General features: G+C 44.9%; 1 protein-coding gene across 2 annotated transcripts; it reads left to right on the top strand.

Moving 5' to 3' along the window:
• Positions 1-447: 447 nt before the first annotated feature.
• Positions 448-16,515, top strand: aebp2.S (AE binding protein 2 S homeolog). Of its 2 annotated transcripts, none has more exons than XM_041587613.1 (9): positions 448-1,084; positions 8,119-8,314; positions 11,908-12,036; positions 12,654-12,840; positions 13,297-13,421; positions 13,691-13,758; positions 13,871-13,984; positions 14,093-14,159; positions 15,693-16,515. In XM_041587613.1, exons 1-8 carry the CDS (start codon positions 861-863, stop codon positions 14,145-14,147), a joined length of 1,098 nt encoding a protein of 365 aa, XP_041443547.1. In that variant the 5' UTR covers positions 448-860; the 3' UTR covers positions 14,148-14,159; positions 15,693-16,515.
• The last annotated feature ends 569 nt before the right edge of the window (positions 16,516-17,084 follow it).

Here is a 17,084-nt window from a genome sequence, read left to right on the forward strand (position 1 = left end):
CTCTCTTACTTTCTCTATTTCATTACTGTCCCTTATATATTTATATATAGTGATCATATCCCTTATATATTTATATATAGTGATCATATCCCCTTATATATTTATATATAGTGATCATATCCCCTTATATATTTATATATAGTGATCATATCCCCTTATATATTTATATATAGTGATCATATCCCCCTTATATATTTATATATAGTGATCATATCCCTTATATATTTATATATAGTGATCATATCTCCTTATATATTTATATATAGTGATCATATCCCCTTATATATTTATATATAGTGATCATATCCCCCTTATATATTTATATATAGTGATCATATCCCCTTATATATTTATATATAGTGATCAAATAGCTCTTATATATTTATATATAGTGATCATATCCCCTTATATATTTATATATAGTGAATATTCTCCAGTGTGACCAATAGAAGTTGGGGAGTGAGAGAACAGACACAGTATCAGTATCAGCAGGAAAGGCTTTGCGGAAGCCCCAGTGAAACGCAACACTTAGAATGGTATTTCCGGGTTCATGGGCCGGTACTTCCTGTGCAGTCTCGCTTTACGACAGGCAAGGCCGGGATTAGAGGTTTGTAGTTACAGAGTCAGATGACGTTCCCTCTATGTGAGAGTTAGATCAGTTCTGGGCAGAGGGATTGAGTGTGGGGCACGTGATTCCCCGCTAGGGGGCAGCCTGGTCATCTAATAAGGGGATGTACTTGAATGCCCTGCGTTCCAGCCCAGCAGGAATTCCGCTTGTTACTCCGCTATGTCCCTCCCCGGGTGCCGTAGCACGTGCTGCCGAGGACTCCGCCCCAAGCCCCGCTGTTAGCTGAGAGAAGATGGCCGCCGCCTGTGAGTGTCCCGAGCCTTCTGCACCTCCTGCCGGCAGCTCCGCTGAGTCCGAGGTCCCCCCGGCCGGGGAAGAGGAGGACGAGGCGGACGATGAGAGCAGCAGGAGTTCCGGGTCGGGGCGGGAGAGTCAGGGCCCTGAGGGGGGAGGAGGAGCAGGGAGCCTGGCAGTGTCCGAGGCCGAACCGCTCAGCCGCATGGACTCCGAGGACAGGTCAGTCAGTTATGTAGTGTGGGGCCGGGGAGCATGATGGGAGTTGTAGTTGTAGCTCAGGTTACGGTGTGGGCGGGACAGGATGTGATTGACAGTTCCTTCCTGGAAAGTGTCATTAGGGTTGTCATGTCTCCTCCCTCCTCCTCCTCCTCCTCCTCCTCCTCCTCAGCTTTAGCAGCACTTCCATAGTAATATAGTGATATAATAATATAGTAACATAGTGAGTTTGATATAAAGACACACGTCCATCAAGTTCAACCTTTTTTTTTAACCTGTCTAACTGCCAGTTGATCCAGAGGAAGGAAAAAAACCATCTGAAGCCTCTCCAATTTTCTTCAGAGGGAAAATTCCTACTAGTGAATAAAGCATCCGACCCTTCCTTGTACCTATCTAATATATCAGCCTGTACCCCTGATTCACTTCCCAGCTCTCCCTGTAACACCCCTTTCCCTCCTCTAATCTCATTGGCTCCCTCCTGTCTGCTGGGAGGAGCTACTGGTGAATAAAGCATCCGACCCTTCCTTATACCTATCTAATGTATCAGCCTGTACCCCTGATTCACTTCCCAGCTTCCCTGTAACACCCCTTTCCCTCCTCTAATCTCATTGGCTCCTCCTGTCTGCTGGGAGGAGCTACTGGTGAATAAAGCATCCGACCCTTCCTTGTACCTATTAATGTATCAGCCTGTACCCCTGATTCACTTCCCAGCTCTCCCTGTAACACCCCTTTCCCTCCTCTAATCTCATTGGCTCCCTCTGTCTGCTGGAGGAGCTACTGGTGAATAAAGCATCCGACCCTTCCTTGTACCTATCTAAGTATCAGCCTGTACACCTGATTCACTTCCCAGCTTCCCTGTAACACCCCTTTCCTCCTCTATTCTCATTGGCTCCCTCTTGTCTGCTGGGAGGAGCTAACTGGTGAATAAAGCATCTAAACCCTTCCTTGTACCTATCTAATGTATCAGGCTGTACCCCTGATCACTTCCAGCTCTCCCTGAACACCCTTTCCCTCCTCTAATCTCATTGCTCCCTCTTTCTGCTGGGAGGAGCTACTGGTGAATAAAGCATCCGACCCTTCCTATGTACCTATCTAATGTATCAGCCTGTACCACTGATTCACTTCCCAGCTCTCCCTGTAACACCCCTTTCCCTCCTCTAATCTCATTGGCTCCCTCCTGTCTGCTGGGAGGAGCTACTGGTGAATAAAGCATCGACCCTTCCTTGTACCTATCTAATGTATCAGCCTGTACCACTGATTCACTTCCCAGCTCTCCCTGTAACACCCCTTTCCCTCCTCTAATCTCATTGGCTCCCTCCTGTCTGCTGGGAGGAGCTACTGGTGAATAAAGCATCCGACCCTTCCTTGTACCTATCTAATGTATCAACCTGTACCATGATTCAGGGAGACAATTCCACATCTTCACAGCTCCACTGTAACAAACCACTTCCCAATATTTAGGAGGAACCTCTTTTCTTCTAATCGGAATGGGTGACCTTGTGTCAGCTGGAAAGACCTACTGGTAAATAAATCATTAGAGAGATTATTATATGATCCCTTATATATTTATACATAGTTATCATATCTCCCTTAAGCGCCTCTTCTCCAGAGTGACATCCCAATTTGGCCAGTCTTTCCTCATAGCTAAGATTTTCCTTTACCAGCTTAGTTGCCCTTCTCTGTCCCCTCTCTAATACAATAATGTCCTGTTTGAGTGATGGAGACCAAAACTGTAGGGCATATTCTAGATGGGGCCTTACCAGTGCTCTATACAGTGGACCCCCTCCTCCCGTGACTCTCTGCCCCATTTAATACAAGTCAAGACCTTATTTGCCCTTGATGCTGCTGACTGGCATTGCTTGCTACAGACAAGTTTATCATCTACAAGGACTCCAAGCTCCGTCTCCATTATGGATTTGCCTAGTGCAGTCCCATTAAGGGTATAAGTGGATATTGTTACATCCCAGGTGCAGGACTTTACATTTATCAACATTGAATCTCATTTGCCACTTAGCTGCCCAGATTGCCAGTTAGTCAAGATCCTGTTGCAAGTGCCACATCCTGGATGGAATTAATTGGGCTGATAGTTTTGTCTCATCTGCAAACACTGATACATTACTTACAATACCCTCCCCTAAGTCATTAATGAACAAGTTAAATAAAAGTGGACCCAATACTGAGCCCTGGGGGACCCCACTAAGAACCTTACTCCAAGTAGAGAATGTCCCATTAACAACCACCCTCTGTACCCGATCCTGTAGCCAGTTTCCTATCCATGTGCAAACGACTTCATTAAGCCCAACAGACCTTAGTTTAGAAAGCAGTCGTTTGTGGGGCACAGTATCAAACGCTTTGGCAAAATCCAAATAGATCTACTGCCCCCCCACTGTCCAGCATCTTACTTACCTCAAATTCGTCTGACATGACCTATCCTTCATAAAGTCATGCTGATTGTTGCTCATAATGACATTCACTAGGACAATGTTTTGAATGTGACCCCTTAACAAACCTTCAAATAATTTGCCCACCACAGATGTCAGACTTACTGGCCTATAATTACCAGGCTGAGATCGTAATCCCTTTTTAAATATTGGAATAACATCAGCTTTTCTCCAATCCATAGGCACCATACCAGATGACAGTGAATCTGAGAAAATCAGAAATAAGGGCTGGTCTAAAACTGAACTAAGCTCTCTTAGAACCCGGGGGTGTATGCCATCAGGCCCTGGAGCCTTGTTTACATTAATTTGTATTAAAGCTTTATGAATCATATCCTGAGTCAGCCACTGACTAGATTGAGCTGAACCATTAGTGCAGCTATAAAGTGAGCCTGGGAACTCACACTCCTCTATTGTATACACTGAAGAAAAGAACTGATTTAACACATTTGCCTTATCTGTATCTGTTACAACCAGACTGGTACCATTATTTAATGGAGCAACACTCTCAACCTGCATCTTTTTACTATTAATAGATTTAAAAAACTTTTTAGGGTTAGTTTTCACCTCCACCGCAATTAACTCTTCATTTCCTTTCTTAGCCTTCCGGATTGCTGATTTACAACATTTATTACAGTGTTTATATTCATCAAATGCAGCTTCTGTCCCTACAGATTTGTAGTTATTAAATGCCTTTCTCTTCTTTCCCATTAACTTCTTTACTTCTGTATTAAGCCACACAGGATGATTCTTAGAGCTTCTACGTTTAGTCATTGAGGGAATAAATTGAGAACAGTAATGATTTAATATCATTTTAAAGGACAACCATTTCTGTTCTGTGTTTTTAGCTGAAAACCTAATGCCCCAATCAATACTCTGTAGGGCAGCCCTCAAGGCACTAAAATTAGCTTTTACAAAATTCATGGTTTTTGTTGCCCCAGTATATATTAGTTTTTTGCAGCAGACATGAAATGATATAACATGATGGTCATGGACTGATACACATTGTCATGTCTCGTCCCAGCATTAGCAGCACTCTCATAGACTGATACACATTGTTATGTCTCCTCCCAGCATTAGCAGCACTCTCATAGACTGATACACATTGTCATGTCTCCTCCCAGCATTAGCAGCACTCTCATAGACTGATACACATTGTCATGTCTCCTCCCAGCATTAGCAGCACTCTCATAGACTGATACACATTGTCATGTCTCCTCCCAGTATTAGCAGCACTCTCATAGACTGATACACATTGTTATGTCTCCTCCCAGCATTAGCAGCACTCTCATAGACTGATACACATTGTCATGTCTCCTCCCAGTATTAGCAGCACTCTCATAGACTGATACACATTGTTATGTCTCCTCCCAGTATTAGCAGCACTCTCATAGACTGATACACATTGTCATGTCTCCTCAGCATTAACAGCACTCTCATAGACTGATACACATTGTCATGTCTCCTCCCAGCATTAGCAGCACTCTCATAGACTGATACACATTGTTATGTCTCGTCCCAGCATTAGCAGCACTCTCATAGACTGATACACATTGTCATGTCTCCTCCCAGCATTAGCAGCACTCTCATAGACTGATACACATTGTCATGTCTCCTCCCAGCATTAGCAGCACTCTCATAGACTGATACACATTGTCATGTCTCCTCCCAGTATTAGCAGCACTCTCATAGACTGATACACATTGTCATGTCTCCTCCCAGCATTAGCAGCACTCTCATAGACTGATACACATTGTCATGTCTCCTCCCAGCATTAGCAGCACTCTCATAGACTGATACACATTGTCATGTCTCCTCCCAGCATTAGCAGCACTCTCATAGACTGATACACATTGTTATGTCTCCTCCCAGCATTAGCAGCACTCTCATAGACTGATACACATTGTTATGTCTCCTCCCAGTATTAGCAGCACTCTCATAGACTGATACACATTGTCATGTCTCCTCCCAGCATTAGCAGCACTCTCATAGACTGATACACATTGTTATGTCTCCTCCCAGCATTAGCAGCACTCTCATAGACTGATACACATTGTTATGTCTCCTCCCAGCATTAGCAGCACTCTCATAGACTGATACACATTGTCATGTCTCCTCCCAGCATTAGCAGCACTCTCATAGACTGATACACATTATGTCTCCTCCCAGCATTAGCAGCACTCTCATAGACTGATACACATTGTCATGTCTCCTCCCAGCATTAGCAGCACTCTCATGGACTGATACACATTGTCATGTCTCCTCCCAGTATTAGCAGCACTCTCATAGACTGATACACATTGTCATGTCTCCTCCCAGCATTAGCAGCACTCTCATAGACTGATGCACATTGTTATGTCTCCTCCCAGCATTAGCAGCACTCTCATAGACTGATACACATTGTTATGTCTCCTCCCAGTATTAGCAGCACTCTCATAGACTGATACACATTGTCATGTCTCGTCCCAGCATTAGCAGCACTCTCATAGACTGATACACATTGTCATGTCTCGTCCCAGCATTAGCAGCACTCTCATAGACTGATACACATTGTTATGTCTCCTCCCAGTATTAGCAGCACTCTCATAGACTGATACACATTGTCATGTCTCCTCCCAGCATTAGCAGCACTCTCATAGACTGATACACATTGTCATGTCTCCTCAGCATTAGCAGCACTCTCATAGACTGATACACATTGTTATGTCTCCTCCCAGCATTAGCAGCACTCTCATAGACTGATACACATTGTCATGTCTCCTCAGCATTAGCAGCACTCTCATAGACTGATACACATTGTTATGTCTCCTCCCAGCATTAGCAGCACTCTCATAGACTGATACACATTGTCATGTCTCCTCCCAGCATTAGCAGCACTCTCATAGACTGATACACATTGTTATGTCTCGTCCCAGCATTAGCAGCACTCTCATAGACTGATACACATTGTCATGTCTCCTCAGCATTAGCAGCACTCTCATAGACTGATACACATTGTCATGTCTCCTCCCAGCATTAGCAGCACTCTCATAGACTGATACACATTGTCATGTCTCGTCCCAGCATTAGCAGCACTCTCATAGACTGATACACATTGTTATGTCTCCTCCCAGTATTAGCAGCACTCTCATAGACTGATACACATTGTCATGTCTCGTCCCAGCATTAGCAGCACTCTCATAGACTGATACACATTGTCATGTCTCGTCCCAGCATTAGCAGCACTCTCATAGACTGATACACATTGTCATGTCTCCTCCCAGCATTAGCAGCACTCTCATAGACTGATACACATTGTTATGTCTCCTCCCAGTATTAGCAGCACTCTCATAGACTGATACACATTGTCATGTCTCCTCCCAGCATTAGCAGCACTCTCATAGACTGATACACATTGTCATGTCTCCTCAGCATTAGCAGCACTCTCATAGACTGATACACATTGTTATGTCTCTCCAGCATTAGCAGCACTCTCATAGACTGATACACATTGTCATGTCTCCTCCCAGCATTAGCAGCACTCTCATAGACTGATACACATTGTTATGTCTCGTCCCAGCATTAGCAGCACTCTCATAGACTGATACACATTGTCATGTCTCCTCCCAGCATTAGCAGCACTCTCATAGACTGATACACATTGTCATGTCTCCTCAGCATTAGCAGCACTCTCATAGACTGATACACATTGTTATGTCTCCTCCCAGCATTAGCAGCACTCTCATAGACTGATACACATTGTCATGTCTCCTCAGCATTAGCAGCACTCTCATAGACTGATACACATTGTCATGTCTCCTCCCAGCATTAGCAGCACTCTCATAGACTGATACACATTGTCATGTCTCCTCAGCATTAGCAGCACTCTCATAGACTGATACACATTGTTATGTCTCCTCCCAGCATTAGCAGCACTCTCATAGACTGATACACATTGTCATGTCTCCTCCCAGCATTAGCAGCACTCTCATAGACTGATACACATTGTCATGTCTCGTCCCAGCATTAGCAGCACTCTCATAGACTGATACACATTGTTATGTCTCCTCCCAGTATTAGCAGCACTCTTAGACTGATACACATTGTCATGTCTCGTCCCAGCATTAGCAGCACTCTCATAGACTGATACACATTGTCATGTCTCGTCCCAGCATTAGCAGCACTCTCATAGACTGATACACATTGTCATGTCTCCTCCCAGCATTAGCAGCACTCTCATAGACTGATACACATTGTTATGTCTCCTCCCAGTATTAGCAGCACTCTCATAGACTGATACACATTGTCATGTCTCCTCCCAGCATTAGCAGCACTCTCATAGATTGATACACATTGTCATGTCTACTCCCAGCATTAGCAGCACTCTCATAGACTGATACACATTGTCATGTCTCGTCCCAGCATTAGCAGCACTCTCATAGACTGATACACATTGTTATGTCTCCTCCCAGCATTAGCAGCACTCTCATAGACTGATACACATTGTCATGTCTCCTCCCAGCATTAGCAGCACTCTCATAGACTGATACACATTGTCATGTCTCCTCCCAGCATTAGCAGCACTCTCATAGACTGATACACATTGTCATGTCTCCTCAGCATTAGCAGCACTCTCATGGACGTGGACAGTACGGTCTCCAGTGGGCGTTCCACTCCCGCCATGATGAACGGAGGCTCAGCCAATAAGAACCTGTCGTACAGCTGCTGCTGGGACCACTGCCAGACCCCCTTCTCCTGCAGCCCCGACCTCGCCGACCACATTCGCTCTATCCACGTGGACGGGCAACATGGAGGGGTAAGTTCCCGGGAGGGGGCAGAGCGATTGCCTGGGAGGGGGGTCGGAGGTGTGTGTGTGTGTATTTGCATTGATCCGTATGGAAGAGTGTGACGTGGGGGCATGTATTACAGGTGTACAGTGTGTGTATTACAGGCAGGTGTGCTTATTATAGGTGTGTGTTACAGGTGTACGTACGTTACAGGCATGTTATGTGTGTGCGTTACAGGCGTGCATGTGGGTGTAACAGGCACATGTGTGTAACATAGAAATTAGGAAACACTGGCACTCGACAGGTGAATTAGCAGGGTAAACCCTTCCTCTTTATTAGTGAGCAAGCCCCTTTATCAAGCAGTGCTTGTGTTTATTATAAATGTACGCGTGTTGCAGGCGTACGCGTGTTGCAGGCGTACGCGTGTTGCAGGCGTACGCGTGTTGCAGGTGTACGCGTGTTGCAGGCGTACGCGTGTTGCAGGCGTACGCGTGTTGCAGGCGTACACATGTGTGTGTGTTGCAGGCGTACACGTGTGTGTGTGTGTTGCAGGCGTACGCGTGTGTGTGTGTTGCAGGCGTACGCGTGTGTGTGTTGCATGCGTGTGTGTGTTGCAGGCGTACGCGTGTGTGTGTTGCAGGCGTACGCGTGTGTGTGTTGCAGGCGTACGCGTGTGTGTGTTGCAGGCGTACGCGTGTGTGTGTGTTGCAGGCGTACGTGTGTGTGTTGCAGGCGTACACGTGTGTGTGTTGCAGGCGTACACGTGTGTGTGTTGCAGGCGTACACGTGTGTGTGTTGCAGGAGTACACGTGTGTGTGTGTTGCAGGCGTATGTGTCTGTGTGTTGCAGGCGTACGTGTGTGTGTGTGTGTGTGTTGCAGGTACACGTGTGTGTTGCAGGCGTATGTGTCTGTGTGTTGCAGGCGTACGTGTGTGTGTGTGTGTGTTGCAGGTACACGTGTGTGTGTGTGTTGCAGGCATACGTGTGTGTGTGTGTTGCAGGTGTACTTGTCTGTGTTACAGGCATACATGTGTTACAAGTGTTTGTGTGTGTGTGTTACAGGTGTGTGTGTGTGTGTATTAAAGGCGCACGTGTTCATATTACAGGTGTACGTGTGTGTATTACAGGCGTACGTGTGTTTATTACAGGCGTACGTGTGTTTATTACAGGTGTACGTGTGTGTATTACAGGTGTACGTGTGTGTGTATTACAGGTGTACGTGTGTGTGTATTACAGGTGTACGTGTGTGTTTATTACAGGTGTACGTGTGTGTTTATTACAGGTGTACGTGTGTGTATTACAGGTGTACGTGTGTGTTTATTACAGGTGTACGTGTGTTTATTACAGGTGTACGTGTGTTTATTACAGGTGTACGTGTGTGTATTACAGGTGTACGTGTGTTTATTACAGGTGTACGTGTGTTTATTACAGGTGTACGTGTGTTTATTACAGGTGTACGTGTGTTTATTACAGGTGTACGTGTGTTTATTACAGGTGTACGTGTGTGTTTATTACAGGTGTACGTGTGTGTATTACAGGTGTACGTGTGTGTATTACAGGTGTACGTGTGTTTATTACAGGTGTACGTGTGTTTATTACAGGTGTACGCGTGTGTTTATTACAGGTGTACGTGTGTTTATTACAGGTGTACGTGTGTGTTTATTACAGGTGTACGTGTGTGTTTATTACAGGTGTACGTGTGTGTATTACAGGTGTACGTGTGTGTATTACAGGTGTACGTGTGTTTATTACAGGTGTACGTGTGTTTATTACAGGTGTACGCGTGTGTTTATTACAGGTGTACGTGTGTTTATTACAGGTGTATGTGTGTGTTTATTACAGGTGTACGTGTGTTTATTACAGGTGTACGTGTGTGTTTATTACAGGTGTACGTGTGTGTTTATTACAGGTGTACGTGTGTTTATTACAGGTGTACGTGTGTTTATTACAGGTGTACGTGTGTGTATTACAGGTGTACGTGTGTGTGTATTACAGGTGTACGTGTGTGTATTACAGGAGTACGTGTGTGTTTATTACAGGTGTACGTGTGTTTATTACAGGTGTATGCGTGTGTTTATTACAGGTGTACGTGTGTTTATTACAGGTGTACGTGTGTGTTTATTACAGGTGTACGTGTGTGTTTATTACAGGTGTACGTGTGTTTATTACAGGTGTACGTGTGTTTATTACAGGTGTACGTGTGTTTATTACAGGTGTACGTGTGTTTATTACAGGTGTACGTGTGTGTATTACAGGTGTACGTGTGTGTATTACAGGTGTACGTGTGTGTATTACAGGTGTACGTGTGTGTTTATTACAGGTGTACGTGTGTGTTTATTACAGGTGTACGTGTGTGTTTATTACAGGTGTACGTGTGTGTTTATTACAGGTGTACGTGTGTGTTTATTACAGGTGTACGTGTGTTTATTACAGGTGTACGTGTGTGTATTACAGGTGTACGTGTGTGTGTATTACAGGTGTACGTGTGTGTATTACAGGAGTACGTGTGTGTTTATTACAGGTGTACGTGTGTTTATTACAGGTGTATGCGTGTGTTTATTACAGGCGTACGTGTGTTTATTACAGGCGTACGTGTGTTTATTACAGGCGTATGTGTGTTTATTACAGGCGTACGTGTGTTTATTACAGGCGTACGTGTGTTTATTACAGGTGTATGCGTGTGTTTATTACAGGTGTACGTGTGTTTATTACAGGTGTACGTGTGTTTATTACAGGTGTACGTGTGTGTGTATTACAGGTGTACGTGTGTGTGTATTACAGGTGTACGTGTGTGTGTATTACAGGTGTACCTGTGTGTTTATTACAGGTGTACGTGTGTTTATTACAGGCGTACGTGTGTTTATTACAGGCGTACGTGTGTTTATTACAGGCGTACGTGTGTTTATTACAGGCGTACGTGTGTTTATTACAGGCGTACGTGTGTTTATTACAGGCGTACGTGTGTTTATTACAGGCGTACGTGTGTTTATTACAGGTGTACGTGTGTGTTTATTACAGGTGTACGTGTGTGTTTATTACAGGTGTACGTGTGTGTTTATTACAGGTGTACGTGTGTTTATTACAGGTGTACGTGTGTGTATTACAGGTGTACGTGTGTTTATTACAGGTGTACGTGTGTGTATTACAGGTGTACTTGTGTATTACAGGTGTACGTGTGTGTATTACAGGTGTACGTGTGTGTATTACAGGTGTACCTGTGTGTTTATTACAGGCGTACGTGTGTTTATTACAGGCGTACGTGTGTTTATTACAGGCGTACGTGTGTTTATTACAGGTGTATGCGTGTGTTTATTACAGGTGTATGCGTGTGTTTATTACAGGTGTACGTGTGTTTATTACAGGTGTACGTGTGTGTGTATTACAGGTGTACGTGTGTTTATTACAGGTGTACGTGTGTTTATTACAGGCGTACGTGTGTTTATTACAGGCGTACGTGTGTTTATTACAGGCGTACGTGTGTTTATTACAGGTGTACGTGTGTGTGTATTACAGGCGTACGTGTGTGTGTATTACAGGCGTACGTGTGTGTGTATTACAGGCGTACGTGTGTTTATTACAGGCGTACGTGTGTTTATTACAGGCGTACGTGTGTTTATTACAGGCGTACGTGTGTTTATTACAGGTGTACGTGTGCTACTGGAAGGGCTGCAAGGTGTACAACACCCCCTCGACTAGTCACAGCTGGCTGCAGAGGCACATGCTCACCCACAGCGGAGACAAACCCTTCAAGGTATTTGGGGAATTGGCCTGTCAGTCAAAAGCCCCACCCCCTCATCATCAGGGGGTGGGTACAAATACTTCAGATACAGGGGCCAAACCACTGAATTTAAAGGAGAAGTAAACCTCAGCTGAGAATTATCCAACGATTTGTCTGCTCCTGCACCTGCCCCCCAACGGCCAATTAACCGTCATGATCTGCACCCCCAAACTTGCCCCCCATCTTCTCTTCTGCTCTGGCCTTAGGTATATAGATAAAATAGAGAGTGAGCCATTTACCATACCATAGATACAATATAACAGCGCAATATTCAGTATATAGTTACTATATAACGAGTGCACAGATACTATAGCGCTACTACAAAGCAGTGCCCAGGAGAGGAGAGTTAGGGGGGCACGGGGGAGCAGACCAAATAAGTGTTAATAAGTCAGCCCTTTTATGGCGGGAGGAGGGAGGCTCCTTTATGCACAACAGGTACACTCCATGGTGATTGGGTCACCCTGTGATTTTGAGCTTACTCGGATAGGGTGCAGGGGGTTATACGTATTGATGGGATGGGTGGCATTTAGTGGCCATGTTGTGCCAATGACTGGAAAGAGGCGGGTACTAAAGTCTTGTTTGATTGACAGTGCGTTGTTGGCGGCTGCAATGCCAGTTTTGCGTCCCAGGGAGGGTTGGCCCGACACGTCCCCACGCACTTCAGCCAACAGAACTCTTCCAAAATGGCCAATCACTCCAAATCCAAAGAGGAGTCGCCATCGAAAGCCGGTCTGAACAGGAAGAAGAAGCTGAAGATCAAAAGGAAACGCACCCTAGGTAAGTGCCAACTGTACCCCCACAATGAAGAAACTCTCAGTACCGTCCCATGCTGCTGCCCCCCCTTAGCTGAGTGACCTGTGGTGAGGGGCAGCGGCACAGAGGGGTATGGGGCAGTTGACTAGATGTTATGGGGCAGTAAGGTAAGTGGACTGAGAGATGTCTCTTATGTGGGTGCCAGACTTTACTGGATCATCACAGCAGAACCTGCAATTCTCTGCCCATATTCCCCATTGGTACTAGTGCCTACATATTCCATGGCGCAGTACATAAGGGGGGTCAGGTCCTCACCAGTGATACAATTCTGTCGTATGAGACCAAGTCTGTTGTTCTGCTGTGATGTTCCTTCTTGATCTGAATCCTCTCTCATTCTTCCTCCTCCTCCGGCCGCCTCTCTACTGGGTGCATGTGGGGTCATTGTCCTTATTCACTAATCTATTACCCGTTGCATTGCAGCCCGACCATACGACTTCTTTGATGCGCAAACATTGGACGCCATACGGCACCGTGCCATCTGCTTCAATCTCTGTGCCCAGATAGAGAGCCTGGGCAACGGGCACAGCGTGGTCTTCCACAGCACGGTGAGTGCAGCACATTTACGTATGAGCCGTATCTATAGAAAATAGTCATAGAAGCCCCGCAATTCATTTTGTACAATTGTATCGGTGTGTGTCCGGCCTTAGGTCATTTCTTCCCTGCAGATCATACGTTGGTAGAAATGACTTGGCCAGTGAGCTTGCAGTCTGAGGGCACAAGTGATGGGTGGCAGCGAGGTTTCATACAAGGCTTGGCGTAGAATTTTGGGGAGTGGGTAACGGTAGTTTCAGGTGGCAATTTGCTTTGTCTGCAGGTGATCGCTAAGCGGAAAGAGGAGACAGGCAAAATCAAACTGCTGCTGCACTGGACCCCGGAGGATATGTAAGTACTGAGTATCTCTCCTAGAGCCTGCCCATTGGGTGGCCTATAGTCGCCCCCTGCAGAGTACTTTCCCTGTTCCAGCAGCACCCGTTTATGTGTCTCCCCTCCACAGCCTTCCGGACGTGTGGGTGAATGAGAGCGACCGGCACCAGCAAAAGACAAAGGTCGTCCATTTATCCAAACTGCCCAAAGATACCGCCTTGCTGCTCGACCCCAACATCTACAGGTACCCAAATGCTGCCGCTGCTGCTGCCATGGTTACGCACCTACGCAGGCTCTCGCATGAAATTGTCTTGTTTCTCACGTTTTCTCTCTCCTTGTTCTTAATGTACAGAAATTCCAGTAAAAGGAACACGCACATTGGGACCCTGAAAGAGCACATCTCTTAGGCACACACGCTGGTTTGTACCCCTTTATATTGGAACCCTAGTATATATATGTGCTGCATTAGATATCTCCTTTATTGCCCCCTCGTATGGAATGGTTTGCACTAGTGATGTGAGGGGGGCTGGTTTGACACCCGCAGGACCTGTGGCTTTACCTGTGGGTTTAGTCTGACCTCCGCACATCACTTGCACCTCACTTGCACCTCACTTGCACTTCACTCACAGCTTCTGCCTGTGACTTTACACTCCCCCCATCTGCTTTTCTAGACTTGCACCTGCCCTTTTTGTGACATCATCAGCAGGGGGCGGGTCTATAAATGGAGGGGGGCAGCCATTTGTGGGTTGAGAAAAACTGGACCCCGATCATTAGTTTGCACCTCATGTTTGACTTTGCCTCATTAAAGGGGATGTTCACCCTCCAACAGTTTTTTTTTTTTTTTTTTTTTTTTTTTCAATTCAGTTGGTTTCAGATTGTTCACCAGAAATAGACAATTTTTTCCAATTACTTTCTTTTTTCTATAAGTCTTATTGTCCACCCTTCTAAAGCAGCTCTGGGAAGGGGTCACTGACCCTCTAAACTGTTCTACATTGAAACATTTAGTTGATACATTTCTTATCTCTGTCTAATCTCTGAGTTTCATTCCAGGCACTTGATACAATAGTAACTAATACTCCCAAGAAATGGATCAACTAATTGTTGTTAAATTGTAACAGTTCAGAGTCTGCCCTGAATCACTGAGCTGTCAGACTCAAACACCTGAGACACCAATCTTAAAATTTGGGAAAATTGTAAAAAAATAGAAAGCAATTGTCTTTATTTCTGGCCAATAATCTGAAAACAACTCAATTGGAAAAGTAAAGGAGAACTAAAGCCTAACTAAAGAAGTAGGTAGAAATGTTGTACATGATGTTTTGTGCTTCTGTACCAGCCCAAGGCAACCACAGCCCTTTAGCAGTAAAGATCTGTGTCTCCAAAGATGCCCCAGTAGCTCCCCATCTTCTTTTCTGCTGATTCACTGATTCACATGCTCTGTGCTGCTGTCACTTACTGAGCTTAGGGAGCCACTCACAATATACAGTACACATAGAATAGAAATGTCACAATATAAGGCTGATTAGTAATTAATACACATAATTACTACATGGCAGCACAGAAACCAGTGCAATTAGCATCAGAATTGAATAATCAGCAAACCTGTAGCATCAGCTTATATTACAGCCAGGGAAGCTCATTTTCTGCTGCTGGATAATTAGTGACGAGCCCTAAGCTTAGCTTCTCAACAGCCAATCAGAGCCCACTGAGCATGTGAGTGTCACAGACACTTTCCAAGATGGTGACCCCCTGTGACAAGTTTGAAGTCCTGGATCATTGCTGCTATTGACAAGCTCAAACTTTAGCCTCCTGCAATAAGTTCACTATAGAAAATAGGACATTTTTAGTCACATTCATTTTTAGGGTTTAGTTCTCCTTTAATGATTGCATGTGGGGATAACGAGGGTCGTAGAATTGAATTTGGAGCTGACTGTGCATTTCCCTTTTTGTTCCAGGCTGGTGCCGGCAGAGGTGCAGAGAAGGAGAGGGGGCCATTGTGCCGTAGTGTAGTTGCAAATGCGTCAGGCTATTTATCTGAGTTTTGTGCAGAACCCCCACATTCCCCCACTTCCATTAGTGACGCTGCAATGTCTTACCTTGTACATCGTTTGCTTTCGTTCATTAGAATCCAGTCACCTGATCCATGAGGTGATCCTGCGGCGTCCAACACTGATTGGCCTTTCAGAAATGCACTTTTGCTCGCTCATTGGCTGGGGCAGCTGTCATTCATAGGACACGCCCCTTCTGTGTCTGGACATCCAGGTGCACAACTACAAGTCTCAGCTGTGTCAGGGGTTACTGGGAGTTGCGCATTGATTTTTCTGCTTCCCACACAATGGCAGTTAGTAAAGGGTTACAGACAGCCCCCCATTATTATCTATGTCCTTATGTGATAACTATTACTTCTAATGATCAACCTGGTGTCGCAGTCATGTGACTCCTTCACCCTCTGCGAAACCATGTGACCACGGCGGCTGCTTTTATAGATGTAAAATTCTATTTTGATTTATTTCTAGAAAAAGCCGTTTGTTCCATTTTTATGAATGAGAAACCCGTGTCCGCAGGTCGCCGCTATTCCCACGCTCGCTTGTAAATAATCCCGCAGATTTGTAATATATTTTTATAATATGAAACTTAACTGTAGAGTCGATTTTGTCTTTTTTATTCTTTGTATTTTAGCATAAAAACTTGCTTTGTTGTAAATGTTAGAATTTCCCCACAATTTTCACTAGTTCTGCCAGAAGAAAATGGTTCTTTCAATAAAGCACCTTGTGACAATAACGTGTATTTGTAACGGGACGCGCCGCTCACTCACCGGCTCATTTACATGAAATTCCGCCCGTATTTCCACATGTCAACTCACAAACTCCCTGTACCTTCTGTGGCCACTGGGAGTCAGTGTTGGGCAAGTAGAGAAAACCTGCTCTTGTTCATTATCTGTACATTCCAAACAGAAAAGTTGTATTTTGGGGTGACAGAGGAAAGATGGGGGGCTGTGCCTATATATTATACACTTACATTATGTGCATATATGATATGGGGGTGACAGGGGAAAGATGGGGGGCTGTGCCTATATATTATACACTTACATTATGTGCATATATGATATGGGGGTGACAGAGGAAAGATGGGGGGCTGTGCCTATATATTATACACTTACATTATGTGCATATATGATATGGGGGTGACAGAGGAAAGATGGGGGGTTGTGCCTATATATTATACACTTACATTATGTGCATATATGATATGGGGGTGACAGAGGAAAGATGGGGGGCTGTGCCTATATATTATACACTTACATTATGTGCATATATGATATGGGGGTGACAGGGGAAAGATGGGGG

The sequence above is a fragment of the Xenopus laevis genome, chromosome 3S, assembly GCF_017654675.1.
Source record: "Xenopus laevis strain J_2021 chromosome 3S, Xenopus_laevis_v10.1, whole genome shotgun sequence".
Lineage (NCBI taxonomy): Eukaryota > Metazoa > Chordata > Amphibia > Anura > Pipidae > Xenopus > Xenopus laevis.